This window comes from Schistocerca nitens, chromosome 2 (assembly GCF_023898315.1).
Source record: "Schistocerca nitens isolate TAMUIC-IGC-003100 chromosome 2, iqSchNite1.1, whole genome shotgun sequence".
NCBI lineage: Eukaryota > Metazoa > Arthropoda > Insecta > Orthoptera > Acrididae > Schistocerca > Schistocerca nitens.
The window spans coordinates 341,937,779-341,955,914 of record NC_064615.1 but is presented as its reverse complement, the minus strand read 5'-3'; the positions used below and the strand labels follow the sequence as shown (position 1 = coordinate 341,955,914).

The window sequence follows — 18,136 nt, the reverse complement described above, 5'->3', positions numbered from 1 at the left end:
AAAATATGATATTAAAAATGTTTGTGCAAAACAAAGCTTCAAATACTACCAGCTGCCACTGGAGTACACCATTCCGTTGTGCTTCAATCAATCATAATGGCTAGTGAGTGCTGGTGTAACAGTTTCTCAGCACAAAACTGCTAAGGCTTTCATGGCCACTTGTCCACAATTTTTCTGTTGACTTCTGTCTTGGATTCTTTGGCCGATATTTGTTTGAACATTTTTCTGACGCTCTGCAAACACGAGTGACTGGCATTGTCAAAAATTCACCCTCCATTGCTGGTGGTGGAATGGAGTCGAGCTTGCGGCTGCAGATTATACGTACCTGGTGCACCTACATCCAAGGGCTTTCCCGTGATCACTAACACTGTGGCTTTCCCCTTGCTACCTGCAATGGTCAGTCCTCGCAGCATAGGAATCCAGGGTCCATTCACTTTGAGGCTTTCTTCTTTCTTGTTGAAGCCATTGTCATGTTTGCATTTCTGTAGATTCCCCAAACAAACAGGTGTGATAGCTCTTCTCCACAACAAGGACATATCTATCAATGAATTTACTGTGTGTTCAGTCTCACATAGTGCGTGCTCTGCCACGGCCAATTTCTCTACCTGCCCCAACTTGCAGTTTCGTTCATATTCTGTGATCCTGATGTTAACCGATCACCCAGTCATTCCAAAATACTTTTCCATATGTACAGAGTTTGTGGTATATTCCCTACAACACAAGCGGGTTCCTTTTCTCCTTTGCCAGTCTGAGAGACTCTATCTGTCTTTCTGGGCAGAAAGTTGTTCAAATGTGTGTGAAATCTTATGGGACTTAACTGCTAAGGTCATCAGTCCCTAAGCTTACACACTACTTAACCTAAATTATCCTAAGGACAAACACACATACCCATGACCGAGGGAGGACTCAAACTTCCGCCGGGACCAGCTGCACAGTCCATGACTGCAGCGCCTTAGACCGCTCGGCTAAACCTGTGTGGCTGGGCAGAAAGGCCATACCCAGCATTTCCTTATCCATTGTGTCACTTTGTCGAGTGTTTGTTTCTGTGATACTTTTTATGCAACTGGTAGATTACCCACTGCTCCTCAGAAAACTTTCTAGGTGTTGCATCTCACGCCTGAGGTACTGAGGCTCACAGATTTATCTAACGTTAAGAGTATATTAATCATGCCTCTTTTCTGACTCAGGTGGTGATATGGCAGTTTGTGCCAGTATTGGTCTGCGTATGCCGGTTTTCAATGCCTGCAGTGTTCCACATTTTCACCATCCCTCATGACCACCACACTGAGAAAGTGCAGCTGTTGGTCCTTTTCTACTTCCATGCTAAATTTTATGTTGGCATGGAGACTATTCAGGTATCTTAAGAAGTCACCAACGTGTTTGTTTCCACGGCTCCTCACAAAGAAAGTATCATCGCTGTATCTGTATCACACCTTAGGTTACCATGGTGCCAAGTCCGGTGCCTGTGCTTTGAAATGTCCCATAAAGAAGTTTGTAACAACAAGATTAAGTGGACTGCCCATGGCGATGCCTTCCAGTTGTTCACAAAAGTAGCTATTCCACATGAAACATTTCGTGATGAGATGTGCATGAAAAAGCTTGGTGATGTCTTGTGCGAAAATGGAAATGACATACTCCAGAGAATCACTGACTGCCGCACTGGTAACCAAAGAAACAACATCAAAGCTGATGAGGATGTTGTTTTGTCCAAAATTTACTTTCTTCACCTTCACAATGAAATGTCCAGAGTCCTTCATGTATGTGTCAGTCTTTCCCAAGTGTGGCTGGAGCAAAGAGGTCAAGTGTTTTGACAGTTTGTGGGTACTTCACTAGTTACATAAGAAGTATCACAAAATCAAACACTTGCCAAAGTGACACATCGGAAAATGAAATGTCGGATATGACCTTTCTGTCATACATTCCCAGAGTGATGAACAGAATTGGTCGTATATTGTGCAAACAAACAATAAAGACTATTTCTAAACTGACGAAGAAGATCAAGGAGTTTCTCAGATTGGCAAAAGAGAAAAGGACCACACCTGCATTGTCGGGAGTATACCTCATACTGCATACGAGGGTGGTTTGAAAAGTTCTCGGCATGGAATAGAAAAAAAAAGTCTCCTTGTAGATTAATAACTTGATCCAACAATGTTCTAGTGCCTTGATCCCATCTCAAAAATGAGTTTCCTCCAGGCCAGCAAAATAGTTGTCAACTCCGGCTATCAATTCTTCGCTTGAAGTGAATCTACATCTACATCTACATCTACATTCATACTCCGCAAGCCACCCAACGGTGTGTGGCGGAGGGCACTTTACGTGCCACTGTCATTACCTCCCTTTCCTGTTCCAGTCGCGTATGGTTCGCGGGAAGAACGACTGTCTGAAAGCCTCCGTGCGCGCTCTAATCTCTCTAATTTTACATTCGTGATCTCCTCGGGAGGTATAAGTAGGGGGAAGCAATATACTCGATACCTCATCCAGAAACGCACCCTCTCGAAACCTGGCGAGCAAGCTACACCGCGATGCAGAGCGCCTCTCTTGCAGAGTCTGCCACTTGAGTTTATTAAACATCTCCGTAACGCTATCACGGTTACCAAATAACCCTGTGACGACCACCAAGAAAAATTTTCCATTTTGGGGAGAGATGGAAGTCTGACAAAGCCATATCAGATGAATAAAGTGGGTATGGCACCAATTCATACCTTAGTTCATGTAATTTTCCCATGGTGACGGCACATGTATCCAGGCACGTGTCAAGAGTCGCAGCACCTATCTTGCAGATAATTTTTTCATTTCTAATTCTTCAGTTAAAATGTGATACACACTTTCAGATGACATCTAGCAAGCGTGAGCAATTTCACGCACTTTCAATTGGCGGTCCTCCATGACCATTTAGTGCACTTTTGCAATGATTTCTGGAGTAGTGACACAGCTTGGCTGATCACTGCGCATATCATCATCTAACCCCTCCCGACCAAATTTAAATTCATCTGTCCACTTGGCAATAGTTGAATATGAAGAATCAGAGCCCCCAGAGTATTCTGGAAATCAACATGAATGTCCTTTGCTTTAATACCTTTCTTTACGAAGTACTTAGTCACTGCTTGCATCTCGATTTTTTCCATCTTTGCAAATCACTACAGGGGGACAACAGAACCACGTCACCACCGCAGCTCTCTTCCAAGAGCACTGATGTGGCACGTGTTTACAGGCAACAGTCCAATGAATATCACATGAACAACTCATTGTGCTAGTGCTGACCTCTCATGGTGATTCCGAGAACTTTTCAAAGCACCCTCTTACATGAGGAAAAGTCTAGAAGGACTGGACGATCAATCAACACCAGAACCCACTGAACATAAGCAGCACTGCACGTTGTGGCAGGTGGAGACATCAGCCATGGCAGAGCACTTGCTGTGAGAGGTTTATTACATAGTAAAATTTGCCGATATGGAAGTTCTTGCTGTAGAGAAGAGCTATCATCCCACTTGATCAGGGAGCTATAGAAATACACCAACATGATAACAGCTTCAACAAGAAAGAAGAAAGCCCTTAGGTGAATGGATCAGTGAATGATAATTGCAGGTAGCAAGGGGAGAACCAGAGTGGTAAAGACCATGGAAAGGCTCTATGATGCTGGAACACCAGGTGCACACAATCTGCGGGTGCGAGCTCGACTCCAGTCCATTATCAGCAGTGAAGGGTGAAACTTTGTCAATGGCAGTCACTTGTCCTGGCAAAATGTCATAAAAATTGTCTTACAAATGTCAGACCTGAGACAGAAGCCAACAGGCTACTTGTCAGTGTCTGGGCAATCTATGACCAGATATTTTCTGTGGGTGAGAGAGCTAACTTCCTCTGTACTGGGGCAGGGCAGGACAGCATGGGAACATGCAGTCTTGCACTATCTTGTTAAAAGAGGTCACAGAGAGTCTGAAGATAGGGCACAGTCATTGATCTCAACGTGTCAGAAATCTAAGGGCTTCTATCTTAGTTAACGTCTATGCAAACCAGAGGAGATAGTGTTGTGCACTCAGTCGTACCCCACACAATTACATCAGGTGCAGGACCTGTATGACAATGGCACAATGGCAGACACAATATGGCAATGTTCATTCCTTTTCAATTCTTCACACATGAATACATCGATTGTGACGCTGCACATAGAACTGGGACGTATCTGAGAAGACAACCTAGTGCCACCACTCCTGCATGCAGTGTTTTTATTAGGTACACCATTGTTAGTGTGTGTGTGTCTCTCTCTCTGCTGACACAGTCCAGCACAGACTGTCATGGCATTACTGCTCATTTTAGTGCTACTGCAACAGCAGCAATCCAATTGGACAGTAAGTTACACTTTTGTAATACGATATCAGGTGAGTGCTAATAGTATTGTTTTGTAATAAAGTTTTTACTAAAGGGAACAATAATAACTAAACAATAAACTAAAATTGCCAATCTTTAGCTGTCTAAGGATGCTGGGAAGTACGAACTCATGCAATACAGGACAGTTTATCTACAATTCTCTTGTAACCTACAGATGTTTAATAAAGAATGTCACTTTCCTTTAGGAACAAAAATGGCTAGCAAACAGCAGAAGACCTGACCTTTTGCAGAAAGATGACGTATATCCACCCAACAATGTGAGGTTTTGTTTGCAACACTTCCAGCCAAATTCTACGGGAATTCAATACTTATGTCATTAAACAGAGAAAATAAGCCATGACAACTGTAGCTGAAGAGAAAACCACACAGATGTCAAACGCAATAAAATTGTTTCACAACATGGAAGAAACTGATTCTGTAATTGTTGCGACATCTAAGCCACAAATGGCAAGAATCTCCAACAGTCATCTTTTGAAGAAAAAGTAATTACATTTAAATAAATTTGTGCATTAGAAAGTACAGTGAAGTGAAAGAAAGTATGCATCATTAGAATGCATCATATGTAAGAAGCAAGGTTGTCACAACAAGAACAGACAATGGTAGAAATAAATGATTCTCATCCATGAAAGACTGTGTTTATATTCTACTGCTTCCAGTAAAGTAAGATGCAATTATACATAGATTCAAAAGTATCTCTTCCACAATAAATTGTAGCTTATGTCACTGAATCTGTGAGATTTGGTACTTTTCACATTTATTTCACAATCATTCATCTCTCGATAATTTATTGATACTTGGAATGCAAAAATGCAATAACTATTTCTGTTTAAGTAAGAATACAATTAAAAACAAACATTAATATTACAGCTGGCTTTCTCACAGTTGTTCCAACTGTCAGACCATAACAACTTTCACAGCAGCAGGTGTCGCGACTGTATGTGATAGACTGTGTTGCTGCCATGTGAAGGGAGGCAGCAAAAATGGTTGCTGTGCTAACAATCTGTGATGCTCCAGACATCATCAGACTTTCCATGTGAACTCTAGCCTCACTGTAAACAAGCCCATTTTCTGAATCAAGGTGTATGATGTAGCTGTGTGATTCTGCATGTCCAAGTGAACAGTATATCTTTCCTCTCGAGTGCTAGTCATGTAGGGCTATTGAGACCCCGTGTGATGTTGAGTATGACTCTTCCGATCCTATTGATTGTGTTTTCGTATAACAGTCCAGGGATCCTGGCCAATGCTAAAAGCAATATCATGGAAAAATAAAACAGTCTCAACAGGACATGGTTCTGCTGCTGCTGCTGCTGAATCCAACACATGCAGGTAGATATTTCATCTTGTTACACAAAGTATAATATGATCTCCTCACAAACAAACCACATTTATATGGGAAATGCACTGCCTAACCTTTCCTTGTATTGGCTTGTTGGTTGGTTGGTTGGTTTGTAGGTGGGAACCAAACAGTGAGGTCATCAGTCCCATGGGATTAGGGAGGGATGGGGAAGGAAGTTGGCCGTGCCCTTTCAAAGGAACCATTCCTGTATTTGCCTGAAGCGATTTAGGAAAATCACAGAAAACGTACATCAGGATGGCCAGACGCAGGTTTGAAGCGTCGTCCTCCCGAATGCAAGTCCAGTGTGCTAACTACTGCACTACCTTGCTCGCTCCTTCCTTGTGTAGAGAACAAGGGTGGCATTACTCTTATCTGTGTGGTTGCACTGATATGCTAATCATCTGGATACCTTGTAGTGCACTTTGTGCTGATTTGACACTGCCTTCATGCTGTTGCACTTTTAATGGCCACCAATGTATATCTACTCACCTCCTCTCCACAAGATATTTCTGTTTTAAAATATAATATCAATGTTGGATGTACTTCACATATATTAAACAAACACAGAGCAGGAATGTAGTTGCAGCTGTTGTACATTTCATATATATGGCACAATGGAAGTATCCTCTGTCATACACTACACAATAATCTGTAGACTCTACATGTAGCTCGAAATGTACAAATTGATAGCACTGTTTCAGCTAAGCAAGCAATTGTAGTACTATTCAGAATTTGTGATGTAATGAAGCAGGGTTTATTTCACACTGACTGAACAGCTCTTCACATTCTAAATGAAAATTCTTGATCACTATTACTGTGTATGGCTCTTTCAGAGAGAACCACAGTTTCAATATTGTGGTTTTACATGTCACATTAATACATGTGTATAGAGATGATTATCATTGCTTGAAAATCCAAAATGACAGACACATTGAAACTCAATTGAAACACCAAAGATTACACAGTGCTGACATCTTATGGACTCTGAGCTAGAGACAAGATAAGAAACTACTTGTGAGTCTTAAAAATTCATTACCTGACTGCATGTGAGATGAGAGCTTCCAAATCAGCAAGAACAAATCCAGAAGTTTGGCTTGCATAGTATGGTAATGATACATCAGTATCCAGGTGTAGACTCCTTGACTTCACAAGCCACTCTAACATTGACAACCTCTCTGTTTCACTTGGACTTGATACATGCATGGTGTCGAGAAATGCTCTTGCCAAGTCTGCAGTGATGTTAGTCTGGGCAGCAGAATGGAGACAACAAACATTATACAATAAATGTTCTGAGGAATAATGTAATGTACTGAGAACTTTTGCTCCCAGCTGTAACAGACAACAGGATGTAGAAAAATTATTTCTTTAACACACTGTGACACAACTCCGTAAAAGAGAAGTAAACTATCAAAAAGAAGGTATTTAAAATTAAATAATGTATTACAACCATCTAATGAACAACTTATTTTAATCTGTGAAAAAGTTTTCACTAGCACGCAATAGTCACAAAAGATAAAAACTTAAGGCAGTAATATTTATGAATTAGTCAGTTACTTAATAAATAAATCCATACATATTATAAAATGTATGTATGTTCAACATCTGCTCCTAAAATGCTCAATCAATTTCAACCAAACATGGAGCACATATCACTTCCCATCTATTAAGAACTGCTGTGGGGGTAAGAACCACCTATCTATCAACGAGAAGGGAGTGGGGATGCAAAAGCAGTGTAGAGCGTGATGCATGGATTTCTAGTAATTGAGAATGAGAGCACTTAGCGACTTGCAACAAACTTTACACATAATTTCAAACCTTTAAAGAACATTTTCTTGCTGACAACTGCCAACAAAATGATGAAAGGAAAAAGTTTATCATTACATTATAGGATTTCCAGATACTTTGCTTCTTGTGGATTTATCCATTTTTTAACCTAATTTTGTCTCTCTCTCTCTCTCTCTCTCTCTCTCTCTCTCTCTCTCTTGCCTGAGTCTGTGTCATTACTCATCCTCTTGAACTGCAAGTGGCATGTCAATAGTGGATTTAGGCATCCTGTATATGGTGGATGAGAACCAGGGAGGACTCAGGGTGTAGTACTGATCCCCCTGATCAACAAGTTCAAGGTGCTGGCCTCCATTTGAAACAAACTGAGCCAGTGGGACTCACTTCACCTGTTTAGGGGAAACCTGTTCTGTCCAGTGTCAAGAGGACACAAATGCAAAAGAGTAGAGGTATATTAATTGTTCACAGTTCAAATGAACAGTGAATGATGGAACCCCTTAGGGAAATGGCAGCAAAGGCCAGAAAGGACACAGATGCACTCAGTGTGTATGCCTGAGGGCCCCATTTAACACGCTGAAGAGGCTATCCCAGCAGCCGTTGAGAGAACAGTGTGCAACCAACTGCAGACTGTGGTGCACCTTGGAATAAATTATGCCTGTCACCTGTGCTCCAGGATCATACTTGGCTCATTCCAGAGACTGGCAGAGAAGGTTGAGAACACCAGCCTTGTACATGGATTTTCAATTAAGCTCACAATTTGCAGCACTGTCCCCAGTACTGATCATGATCCTCTGGTTCTGACTGAGTGCAAGGACTGAACCAGACACTTTGCAGGTCAAGTGTGCACGACACTTCAGAGGCTGCTATTCATGTAGCTGACTGTGTATGGAATGCACACTAGGGTTCTTCAGAGTAGGTGACTCTCCATTCAATCCACATAACAACAGCTGTATGAAACCCAGGATCGAAAGAAATAGCTTCCACAGGCGAGAGTACTAAAACCCTAACAGTCCATGGCTGAAGCATTTGCAACAAAGTGCCAGAGCTTGAAACACTCCTGAAAAGCAGCAAAGCTCACATAATACTAGGAACAGAAAGCTGGTTGAAACCTGAAATTGATAGCAGGGGGATTGAAAGGATAGGATATGGGAAATGGAGGTGGTGTATTTGCCACAATCAACAAGAAACTCCAACCAACTAAGATAGAAATTGATGCTCCACGTGATATTGTTTGGGCAAGACTCAGTATCAGGGGTGGGCATAAAATGATAATTGGATCCTTCTATCGCCCACCATACTCATTTCCTTATGTAACCGAAAACTTCAGAGAAACCTCAGTTCGCTTGTACTCAATCTCCCCAATCATACTGTAATCATCAGTGGAGACTTTAATCATTCAACAATTAACTGTGAAAATTACAGTTTTGTTAGAGAAGGGTGTGATAAGACAGACTGCGAAACATTACTAAATGTCTACTATGAAAACGACCCAGGACAAATAACTTGGAACCTCACTCATGATGAAAATATATTGGATTTAATGACAGCAAATAGACCTGACCTAATATATGAGAAGCACCAGTTTGCTTTTGTTCTACAATAATACTTTTTATTGTGTTTTCAGACATTTACTGAAGATGGCCTTGTAAGCCGAAAACTACTGACATTTACTGAAGATGGCCTTGTAAGCCAAAAACCAGTTAACACAATAAAAGTATTATTGTAGAACAAAAGCAAACTGGTGCTTTTCACATATTATAATGTTGTTCTACCAGAACCGACGGAAGATTCTGTTAACGTAGACCTGAACTCTTTGAGGATGTCCACATCAAAACTGGTATAAGTGACCGCGATAAAGTTGTGGCAACAATGATTACCAAAGTTACAACTAAAACAAGCAGGAAGATATATATGTTCAATAAACTAGATAAAAAATCAGTAGTGTCATACCTCAATGAGGAACTTGAAACTTTCAGCACAAAGCAGGAGCATGCAGAGGAACTATGATTCAAGTTTAAAAGAATAGTTGACCATGCACTGGATATAAATACCGTATTTACTCAAATCTAAGCCGCACTCGAATCTAAAACGCACCTGAAAAATGAGACTCGAAATCAAGGGAAAAAATATTTCCCGAATCTAAGCCGCACCTGAAATTTGAGACTCTAAATTCAAAGGGAGAGAAAAGTTTTAGGCCGCACCTCCAAATCGAAACAAAGTTGGTCCATTGTAATATGAGACACAATTTAGGTCGAATGAATGACGGTACAGTTACAGTAGTTTGGTTCGAGTCATAAGCTTTGCAGTTAAGCTTTACCAGGTAGCCATTGCTATGCATCAGGCGCTCCGTCCGTATTTATACGGGTACCCTTCCTTTTTCACGTGCTTCGTCTGGTTTGAATCGATTGCTTATTTTTCTTTGACCTGATAAGTGCCGTTCTCTTTGTTATAGGTGTTTACGTCACTCTAAGCTGAAAATGCAGTACTGTACTGTGCCATGCATTGTTTGTCGCATTCTGACATCCTGTCGCCGCTCGCAGCAGGGCTTGCTTTTGTGCACGCTACCGCCGCTTACAATTTTGAGGGGGGGGGAAAAAAAAAAGAGGAACTGTCTCATTATCAAAACAATGGCAAGAGGCTGCTATTTGTTGTTACTTACACTGCTGCTTTCTTTGATAATGATCAACAAGAACCAAATAATAGACTGCGTATGATAGATGATGTTCTGAACGAGAGTTTAGTAAAAATTTTTCTCTGTTTGAAAATCTTTGCAGATGCCTCTTTAGTACATTACATTCTGCACAGAAATTAGAGTCATCTTACATTTAAAAATCTAGTCAATTGCCGTGCTTCATTTCTGACTGTATCACTATTAGGCATAAGAGTAATACAAATATAAACATGACATGATACGTATATTCTTCCGCGTTTACTGTTCATAAAAGTTCCTATTAGCAACCATCTCTTCTCACAGGTAGGAAAAATTCAGAACGTAGAGTTGGCCAAATTGACAAACATCCCAAACAGTCTTGCAAGTTGGATTTTCATAGTACAATGAAATGCTGCTACATGCGAAGATGAACAATACAGAATTTGTATTTACTTCGTTGGATAATGTATGAAAATACAGTGGTCGAAACTCGGGGCAGTGAAAAAAGCTCGTCTTCCACCTTTTTTTTTTAATTTATTTACTGACACAGAGGTTTTGGCGCCAGTATTTATCTTTTTGTCTGCAAAGCATGCCTGTGCAGCGCTATGTATATTCAATGGCAGAGTTAGTTGTGGCGGCACCTACCAACATTTTTCAGAACTTCTGCTTACTTTGCACTCGATTCTAAGCCGCAGGCGGTTTTTTGGATTACAAAAACCGGAAAAAAAGTGCGGCTTAGATTCGAGTAAATACGGTATATATCCAGCAGAACAGTTCATAAAGAAATGGAGATTACTGCATAATAGGTGTAAAGCAAAGCATAGGACAGTAGATGGAGAGATGCTGAATGAAATACATTTGGCTGTGAAGAAAGCAATGTATGAAGCCTTTAATGACTACCATAGCAGAATATTGTCAAATGATCTGTCAGGAAACACAAGGTAATTCTGGTCATATACAAAGGCTATTAGTGGTACCAAAGTTAGTTTCCAGTCCCTAGCAAATGAGACAGAAACTGAAATTGAGGGTAGCAAGCAAAAGCTGAATTGGTTAACTCCATTTTCAAATGTTCCTTGACAAAGGTAAACCTATGAGAATTGCCCTAATTTAATCCTTCTATCGCTGAAGACACAAATGAAATAAGTGTTAGTGTCAGTGGAGTTGAGAAACAGCTGAAATCATTAACAAAGTTCCAGGCCCAGTCACACCAGTCTACAAGAAGGGTAGTAGAAGTGATCCACAGAACTACTGCCCAGTATCCTTACCATCCATTTGTTGTAGAATTTTAGAACATATTCTGGGCTCAAACATAATGAGGTATCTTGGACAGAATGACCTCCTCAATGCCAACCAGTATGGATTTTGAAAACATTGATAACATGAAACCCAACTCACACTTTTCTCATATGACATACTGAAAGCTTTGGATCAAAAGTCAGGTAGATGCAGTATTTCTTGATTTCTGAAAATCATTTGACTCAGTACCACATGTACACTTATTGTCAAACATATGATCATATGGGGTATCAAGTGAAATTTTTGACTGGACAGAGAACTTTTTGGTATTAGGAGCCTTCCTGTTCATGTTGTATTTAAGAGGCCTTGTAGACAGTCTTAACAGTAATATTGATTGATTAATTGAGAGGGGTTATGGACCAAATGGCGAGGTCATCAGTCCCGTGATTCTGAAGTGAGTCACAGAACAAAGAGGATTTGCTACAAGTGGACAGATGCAGTCAGGGGAGTCAAATTATACAATAATGAGCATTAAACACACACAGTAAAGGCATAAAAGGTGAGACCAAGTTTAAAAATTGCAAAAAAAGGGGGTGGTCATGAGGTCACAGACCAAGAAGACTGTAAAAGAAGTCCCAACCACAACCAACCTACCCCTGCTCCAAGTCTAAAGTGGAACCTTATATCAGGAGATAAAAACCACTTTCACAGTGGAAACTGAGGACCAGCTCAATCATCCATGGATTGTCTGCTAATATTAAATATAAGAAATTGGGAAGACTATACTTAATACGAAGGGCCAAAAGAAGGCCAATATGTGAGATATCGTCAGTCTGGCTCCACAACCACAATGTGGGGTTGGGTCGTTATGTAGGAGGAAACAACAGGTGAGCTGGGTATGACCAATGCATAAACAATATAAAACAGTGGACTCCTTCCGAGGGGAGCAGAAGGAAGAGTGCCATACTGCAGTAGACTCCTTGATTGTGCAGAGTTTATTACTACGAGCAGTAGCGCTTCAGAACGCCTTCCACTTTTGGGCAAAGAGAGATTTGACATAGGCCTGCAGCACAGATCATGAAAGGAAAAGTGGTAAGTATCTGCTTCTCTAGCTAAACAGTCAGCCAGTTCATTCCCTGGGATGCCCACATGACTTGGGACCCAGAGAAAGACAACTGATCATGCGGCACACTCAAGGGAAAAGAGGTGGTCATGGATAGCAGAGACCAAAGGGTGAAGAGAGTAGCATCAATCGATAGCCTGCAGGCTGGTCATGGAGTCTGAACAAATTAAAATACAGTGGAGGGAGGCCTGACAAACAAAAAGGAGGGACCTGTGAATGGCTAGAAGCTCTGCTGTAAACACATTACATGATCCCGGCAACAAATGGTGTTTGAAGCCAGTAGGAGATGTGGAAGCATATCCCACCTTATCGATAGTCATAGAATCATCAGTGAAAAGGTGGTGGCACCCTGGAAACCTGCAAGGATGGCACATACAAGATGCCAGAATACCACAGGAACGACAGAGACCTTAGGTCCCTGGAATAGACCGGTCCTAATCCATGGTCTAGGCGCCATCCAAAGAGGGGTATGGGAGGAAAGACATGGGGTGCACTCCAATGAGTGGAGATGGAGGTCCCGACAAAGTGACATGAGACGCCAACTGACAGTCCCACCCATGGATGGGTGTTAGGAGGGAGACACCCCTCATGGGCGAAGAGCACAGGGTACACAGAATGGTCAGGAAATTGGCGAATGGCGATTGCGTGAGAAATAAGGAATTGGCTCCGTCGGATGTGTAGAGAGAGAATCCCCGCTTCTGTGAGGAGACTACCAACAGGACTAGGGCAAAAGGCACCTATAGCCAGATGCATCCCACAATGATAGACAGGGTCAAGGAGTTTCAAAGTGGAAGGAGGTGCTGAGGCATAAACCTGACTACCATAATCTAGTCTGGACAAAACCAGAGCATGGTAAAGATGAAGAAGAGTGGAATGGTCTGCACCCCAAGATGTGTGGGCCAGGAGGTGGAGAGCATTAAGCTTCATGTAGTCTTCAGGTGGCGAATGTGGGGCAGCCTTGTCAACTCGTTATCAAAAGTAAGGCCCAAGAAACAGGACTATGCTACAACATCGAGGAGCTGGTTGCCTAAATAAAGTTCTGGATTGGGGTGTACTGTGGGTTGATGATAAAAAAGCATTACCCGCGTTTTGGAGGGAGAAAACTGGAAACCATGGGCAGTGGCCCACGCAGAGGCCTATCAGATGGCACCTTGGAGCTGGCGCTCAGCAGATGCTACCGAGTGGGAGCTAAACCAGATGCAAAAATCATCGATGTACAATGCTGTGGTAACCAGAGGCCCTAAACAGGTCACAAGCCCATTGATGGCGATGCGGAAGAGTGTGACACTTAGCACAGAAACCTGTGGAATACCATTCTCCTGAATCTGAGGGGCATTGAGTGAAGTGCCAACGCGAACCCGGAAGAGCCAGTGAAATAAAAACACGCGGATAAAAATTGGAAGGGGACCACGAAAGCCCCCATCATGGAGCGTAACTAAAATGTGATGGCGTCAAGCCATTTCATACACCTTACGTAGGTAAAGAAGACTGCGACAAGGTGCCGGCGGTGAGTAAAAGCCTGTCAGGTGGCTGATCCATATTGGAATAAATGGTCAGTTGGAGATCGCCCTGCCCAGAAGCTACACTGATACGGAGACAAAAGCCCCCAAGATTCGAGTACCCAACATAATCTAAAGCTGCCCATCCTTTCATGCAGTTTACAAAGTACATTTGTCAGGCTAATTGGGCGGTAGCTGTCTAGAGCCGTTGGGCTTTTCCCGGGCTTAAGGACACGGATAACTATACTGTCTCGCCATTGTGAAGGAAAAGCACCCATGAGCCAAATGTGGTTGAAGACCCTGGGGAGCTGTTGCCTCTGGGGAACGTTCAAGTGTTGGACCATCTGGTTGAGGATGGAATCCAGTCCTGGGGCTGTGTCTCATGATGAGCTAAGAGCCTGCACCAATTCCCATTCAGTGAAGGGTGCATTATAGGGCTCAACGTTGTGTGGCATGAAACAGAGGGGGGTCTGTTCAGCTCTGCGTTTCTGCTCGAGAAAGGTAGCAGGGTACAAAGAGGACTACAATGCCATCGAAAAGTGTGTCACAAGGTGTTCTGCGAGGACAAATAGATCAGTGCACTGAGCACCTTGGAGGTTCAGATCCTGGACAGTTGACTGTTGTTGGCAGCCCAGAAGGCTACACACCTTGGACCAAACCTGCGATGAAGAGGCATACGTCCCCAGGAAGAAAACATAGTGCTCCCAGCATTCCTTTTTACTCTGTTTATTAAGGTAACGAACCTTAGCATGGACACACTTAAAAGTGAGGAGGTTGGTCTGTGAAGGGTGTCTCTTAAACCGCTGCAGCACCTGCCAGTGGTCCTGGACAGCGACTGCGACATCCTCGGTCCACCACGGATGCCAGAAATGGACAAATTTTCCTCAATTATGATTGAGCATATTCTTCTAGACTCAGTGCTTGAATTTAAGAGGTTGATGATTGATATTGTTACTGAATACAGTACTTCAGGAATATATGCATAAAGATGAGACTGAGTTATAAGTGGCACAAGAAAAGGTGGTGGCTGGGCCCTTTCATCACACACTGTCTCAATCTGGAACACTTTGCATCAACTGTCTTGTTTTTCCAGTATTGCTGCAACCTAACAGTAGTTGTATTATAATTGTGCAGTGAAGCTAAAGATTGCAAGTTGTGTCAGCAACATCAATCGTGGATTATGGCAGCATTTCCTCTCTCACATCTACGCTCTCCACAATGGCCAAAAATATTCCCTTGACTCCACCACCACCTGTGGTGCAAACCGTCTGTCTTTTGTACCACTTGTAACTCATTCAGTCACATCAAATGTCAATAGGAAGAAAATGGGATGAAGTCAAGCGAGACATCGAGTAAGAACGTAAGACTCAAGGTAAACCTTACTGGCAAGAAATATAAAATTGGAGAATTTTAGGATTGATCTTATGGGTTTTTCACAGGGACTACAAATTTATTGTGTAGAATCATGAAAAATGTAAAATCAGACATTCCACTGTACCTCTATCTTGTGAACAATGTTGGAAAACTGTTGGCTACAGTTAACAGAACATCGGAAGGTTGTGTTTTGGGTGTCTTGAAGACCTTTAAACAAACACATCTTGTAACTGGTAAGTTTAAACAGACGCAGAAGGATGGTGTTTATGACTGCATGGCAAAGGAACTATGGGATGGATTATCTCCTTACATTTTTTTAAATAGTTTCAGCAGATTTCAATGGCTTTTCTGCAATTTCCTTCAGAAACCAGAAAAAAGTTATGATATTACTGTCAATAATCAATAAGCATACTTAGCTGGTTTTTCCTTGGAGATTGAAATTGAATTTAAAGCCTTTAAACTGCAGTGGAAATACTTAACCTAAAGGTCACATTTGTATTGATAGCTTGTATGAAGAATTCTCTGAATTCAAGACTCACTTACACGAAAGTGTGAACAATGACAGTAATGATGTATCGAAGTGGTTATGTTTCATTTCAGCTGTATCAGAATATAATGTGTCAATTATTAATAAGATAAAGGGATTCTTGTTCCATATACCAGGATCTAATGCTTTTGTGGAAACAGTGTTCTCATTAATGAATAACAAGGGGCAGAGATCCAAATTATGGTGAATTTTAAGTAGTCATGCAAAATTGTTTTTGAAAATGTAAAACAAGATCTTACATTCCTGAAGGATGTGAAAACATCTGCACAATATTGGTAAAAGTTTGATGAATCTGTATAAATCTTTTTTGTATATATATACCATTGTAAATATATACCATTGTAATAACATGTGGAAACATTAAATACATACTCATTTTCATCTCTCTAAACATCTAGAGAAATCTGAAAACAGTTTTTTCCCTCCAAAAATGTAGTAGCCATGAACATCCTTCATTTCTTTCCCTCAAAAATAAATAAATAAAAATAAATAAATAAATAAAATCTGGCAACATTTTCACTGCTCATGCAGTAAAACTGCTGCATGAAGTATGACATTTTAATTTGTTACTACTTTACTGCTAACTGTATTCATGGCACATTTTGCAGTCAGTATTCACTTCTACCACTGTAACAGCAATATTATATCTTTGTACAACACATAGTTCAGGAGATGTGACACCATAAACATTGACCTGTGTGAAAATGAAACTGCAGGGTGACATTTGCAAGAGATACAGTGTGAAACATGTGCTCATGTTGAACCGATGGAAAAATTTGGATCAGATTTGGTACACATATAACATACTGTCCAGAAACAGCCACTTAGATGGTAATAACCACCAGCCTCCTATTGGGGTGGAGGTCATAATGTGGAGAGAGAAGGGGAAGGATGAGATGGACAGACAGAGAGGGGGAAGGAGGAGATGGAAAGAGAGATGGGAGGAGGAGAGGGAAAGACAAGCAGGAGACTGGAATGAATACATACCCAGGCAATACTGGGTTACTCAGCTACTAAGAAAATAAAAAGTGATCACTGAGCGTTTCTGCATGCTGAAATAAAATGAATCATTTGGGTTAGTGAGCAATAATATAATGCCATGTTGTTGGTGTACCGTAGTCTTCAGTTTGAAAACTGATTTGATGTAGCTCTGCTAGCTGGTCTACTCTGCACAAGGCCTCTTTGTCTCTTCATAATTATTTCAAACCACTTACAGCCATTTGAATCTGCATCCTATAGTTAAGCATTGGTCTCCTCCCTCCACTGCTCAATTGACTTTTCCTTGTAGCCTGTGGTGAGAATCCTATCAAACTAATCACTCCTTTAACTCATATTATGAAACATAACATCTAATTAACACTGGGAAAGTCATGTGTTTATTAAAAGATACTGTGAAGTTAACTTGATTACAGTACATTTACTAAATTATTAAGCTAACTAACTTTTCCTTTTTTATATATATAATTCCTACCACCTTGTGCTGACTAAGCAGACTGCTACAATTATTGGAAATTCAAGTCATTTTTAATAGACTTGGCTAGTAAACACACAGTCAACAGGCATAGGTAGTGCACAGAAATATGCCAAGCTCGTATCCTAATTGGAGTGGACTCAGTTAAATTACTGAGATTAAATCTAGATTTTACACCAAAAGAAACATGTAGAGTATCTTGTTAGTAAATTTTGTAGCTTTATATTTTCAGTGCAAATAGTAGGTCATGCTACAAACAGAGAGAATCATAAAATAGCATACCAATCTTATTTACAACCAGTTATACAGTATGATATTGATTTTTGGGGAAAATAACTGACAGTTTCATTTACTAAAACAACAGAAAAATAATCATTAGAGACACGTGGGCTACACAACTAAACAAATCTAGTCATTCATTACTTAAAAAAAAACTGCAACTATTACATGCAACCCCTCCTCCCTCCCTATGTTCATCTATGACACTAACATACTTCAAACACAGCAAATCATACTTACAGAAGAATTTTTACTATTCACATAATATGAGAAAGACACATTTTTGGATTAAATGAGACCATTCACCAAAAACACAAGTGCTGAGCTGTCGATAAGCATGTTCGAAAAGAAAGAGAACTTGTAGCTTCTAGCATTATCCTTTTATGAACTACAGTAAAATACACAAAAATAGACAAAAACACACACACACACACACACACACACACACACACA

At 41.0% G+C, this 18,136-nt stretch overlaps 1 protein-coding gene across 1 annotated transcript in view; it reads right to left on the bottom strand.

The window, feature by feature from the left end:
- LOC126236144 (peroxisome assembly factor 2) overlaps positions 1-18,136 on the bottom strand; it is a 125,457-nt gene that overhangs the window by 90,929 nt on the left and 16,392 nt on the right. The window contains exon 3 of the mRNA XM_049945227.1: positions 6,759-6,967. Within this exon, the coding sequence (XP_049801184.1) occupies positions 6,759-6,967 (209 nt within the window). The remainder of the gene's footprint in view (positions 1-6,758; positions 6,968-18,136) is intronic.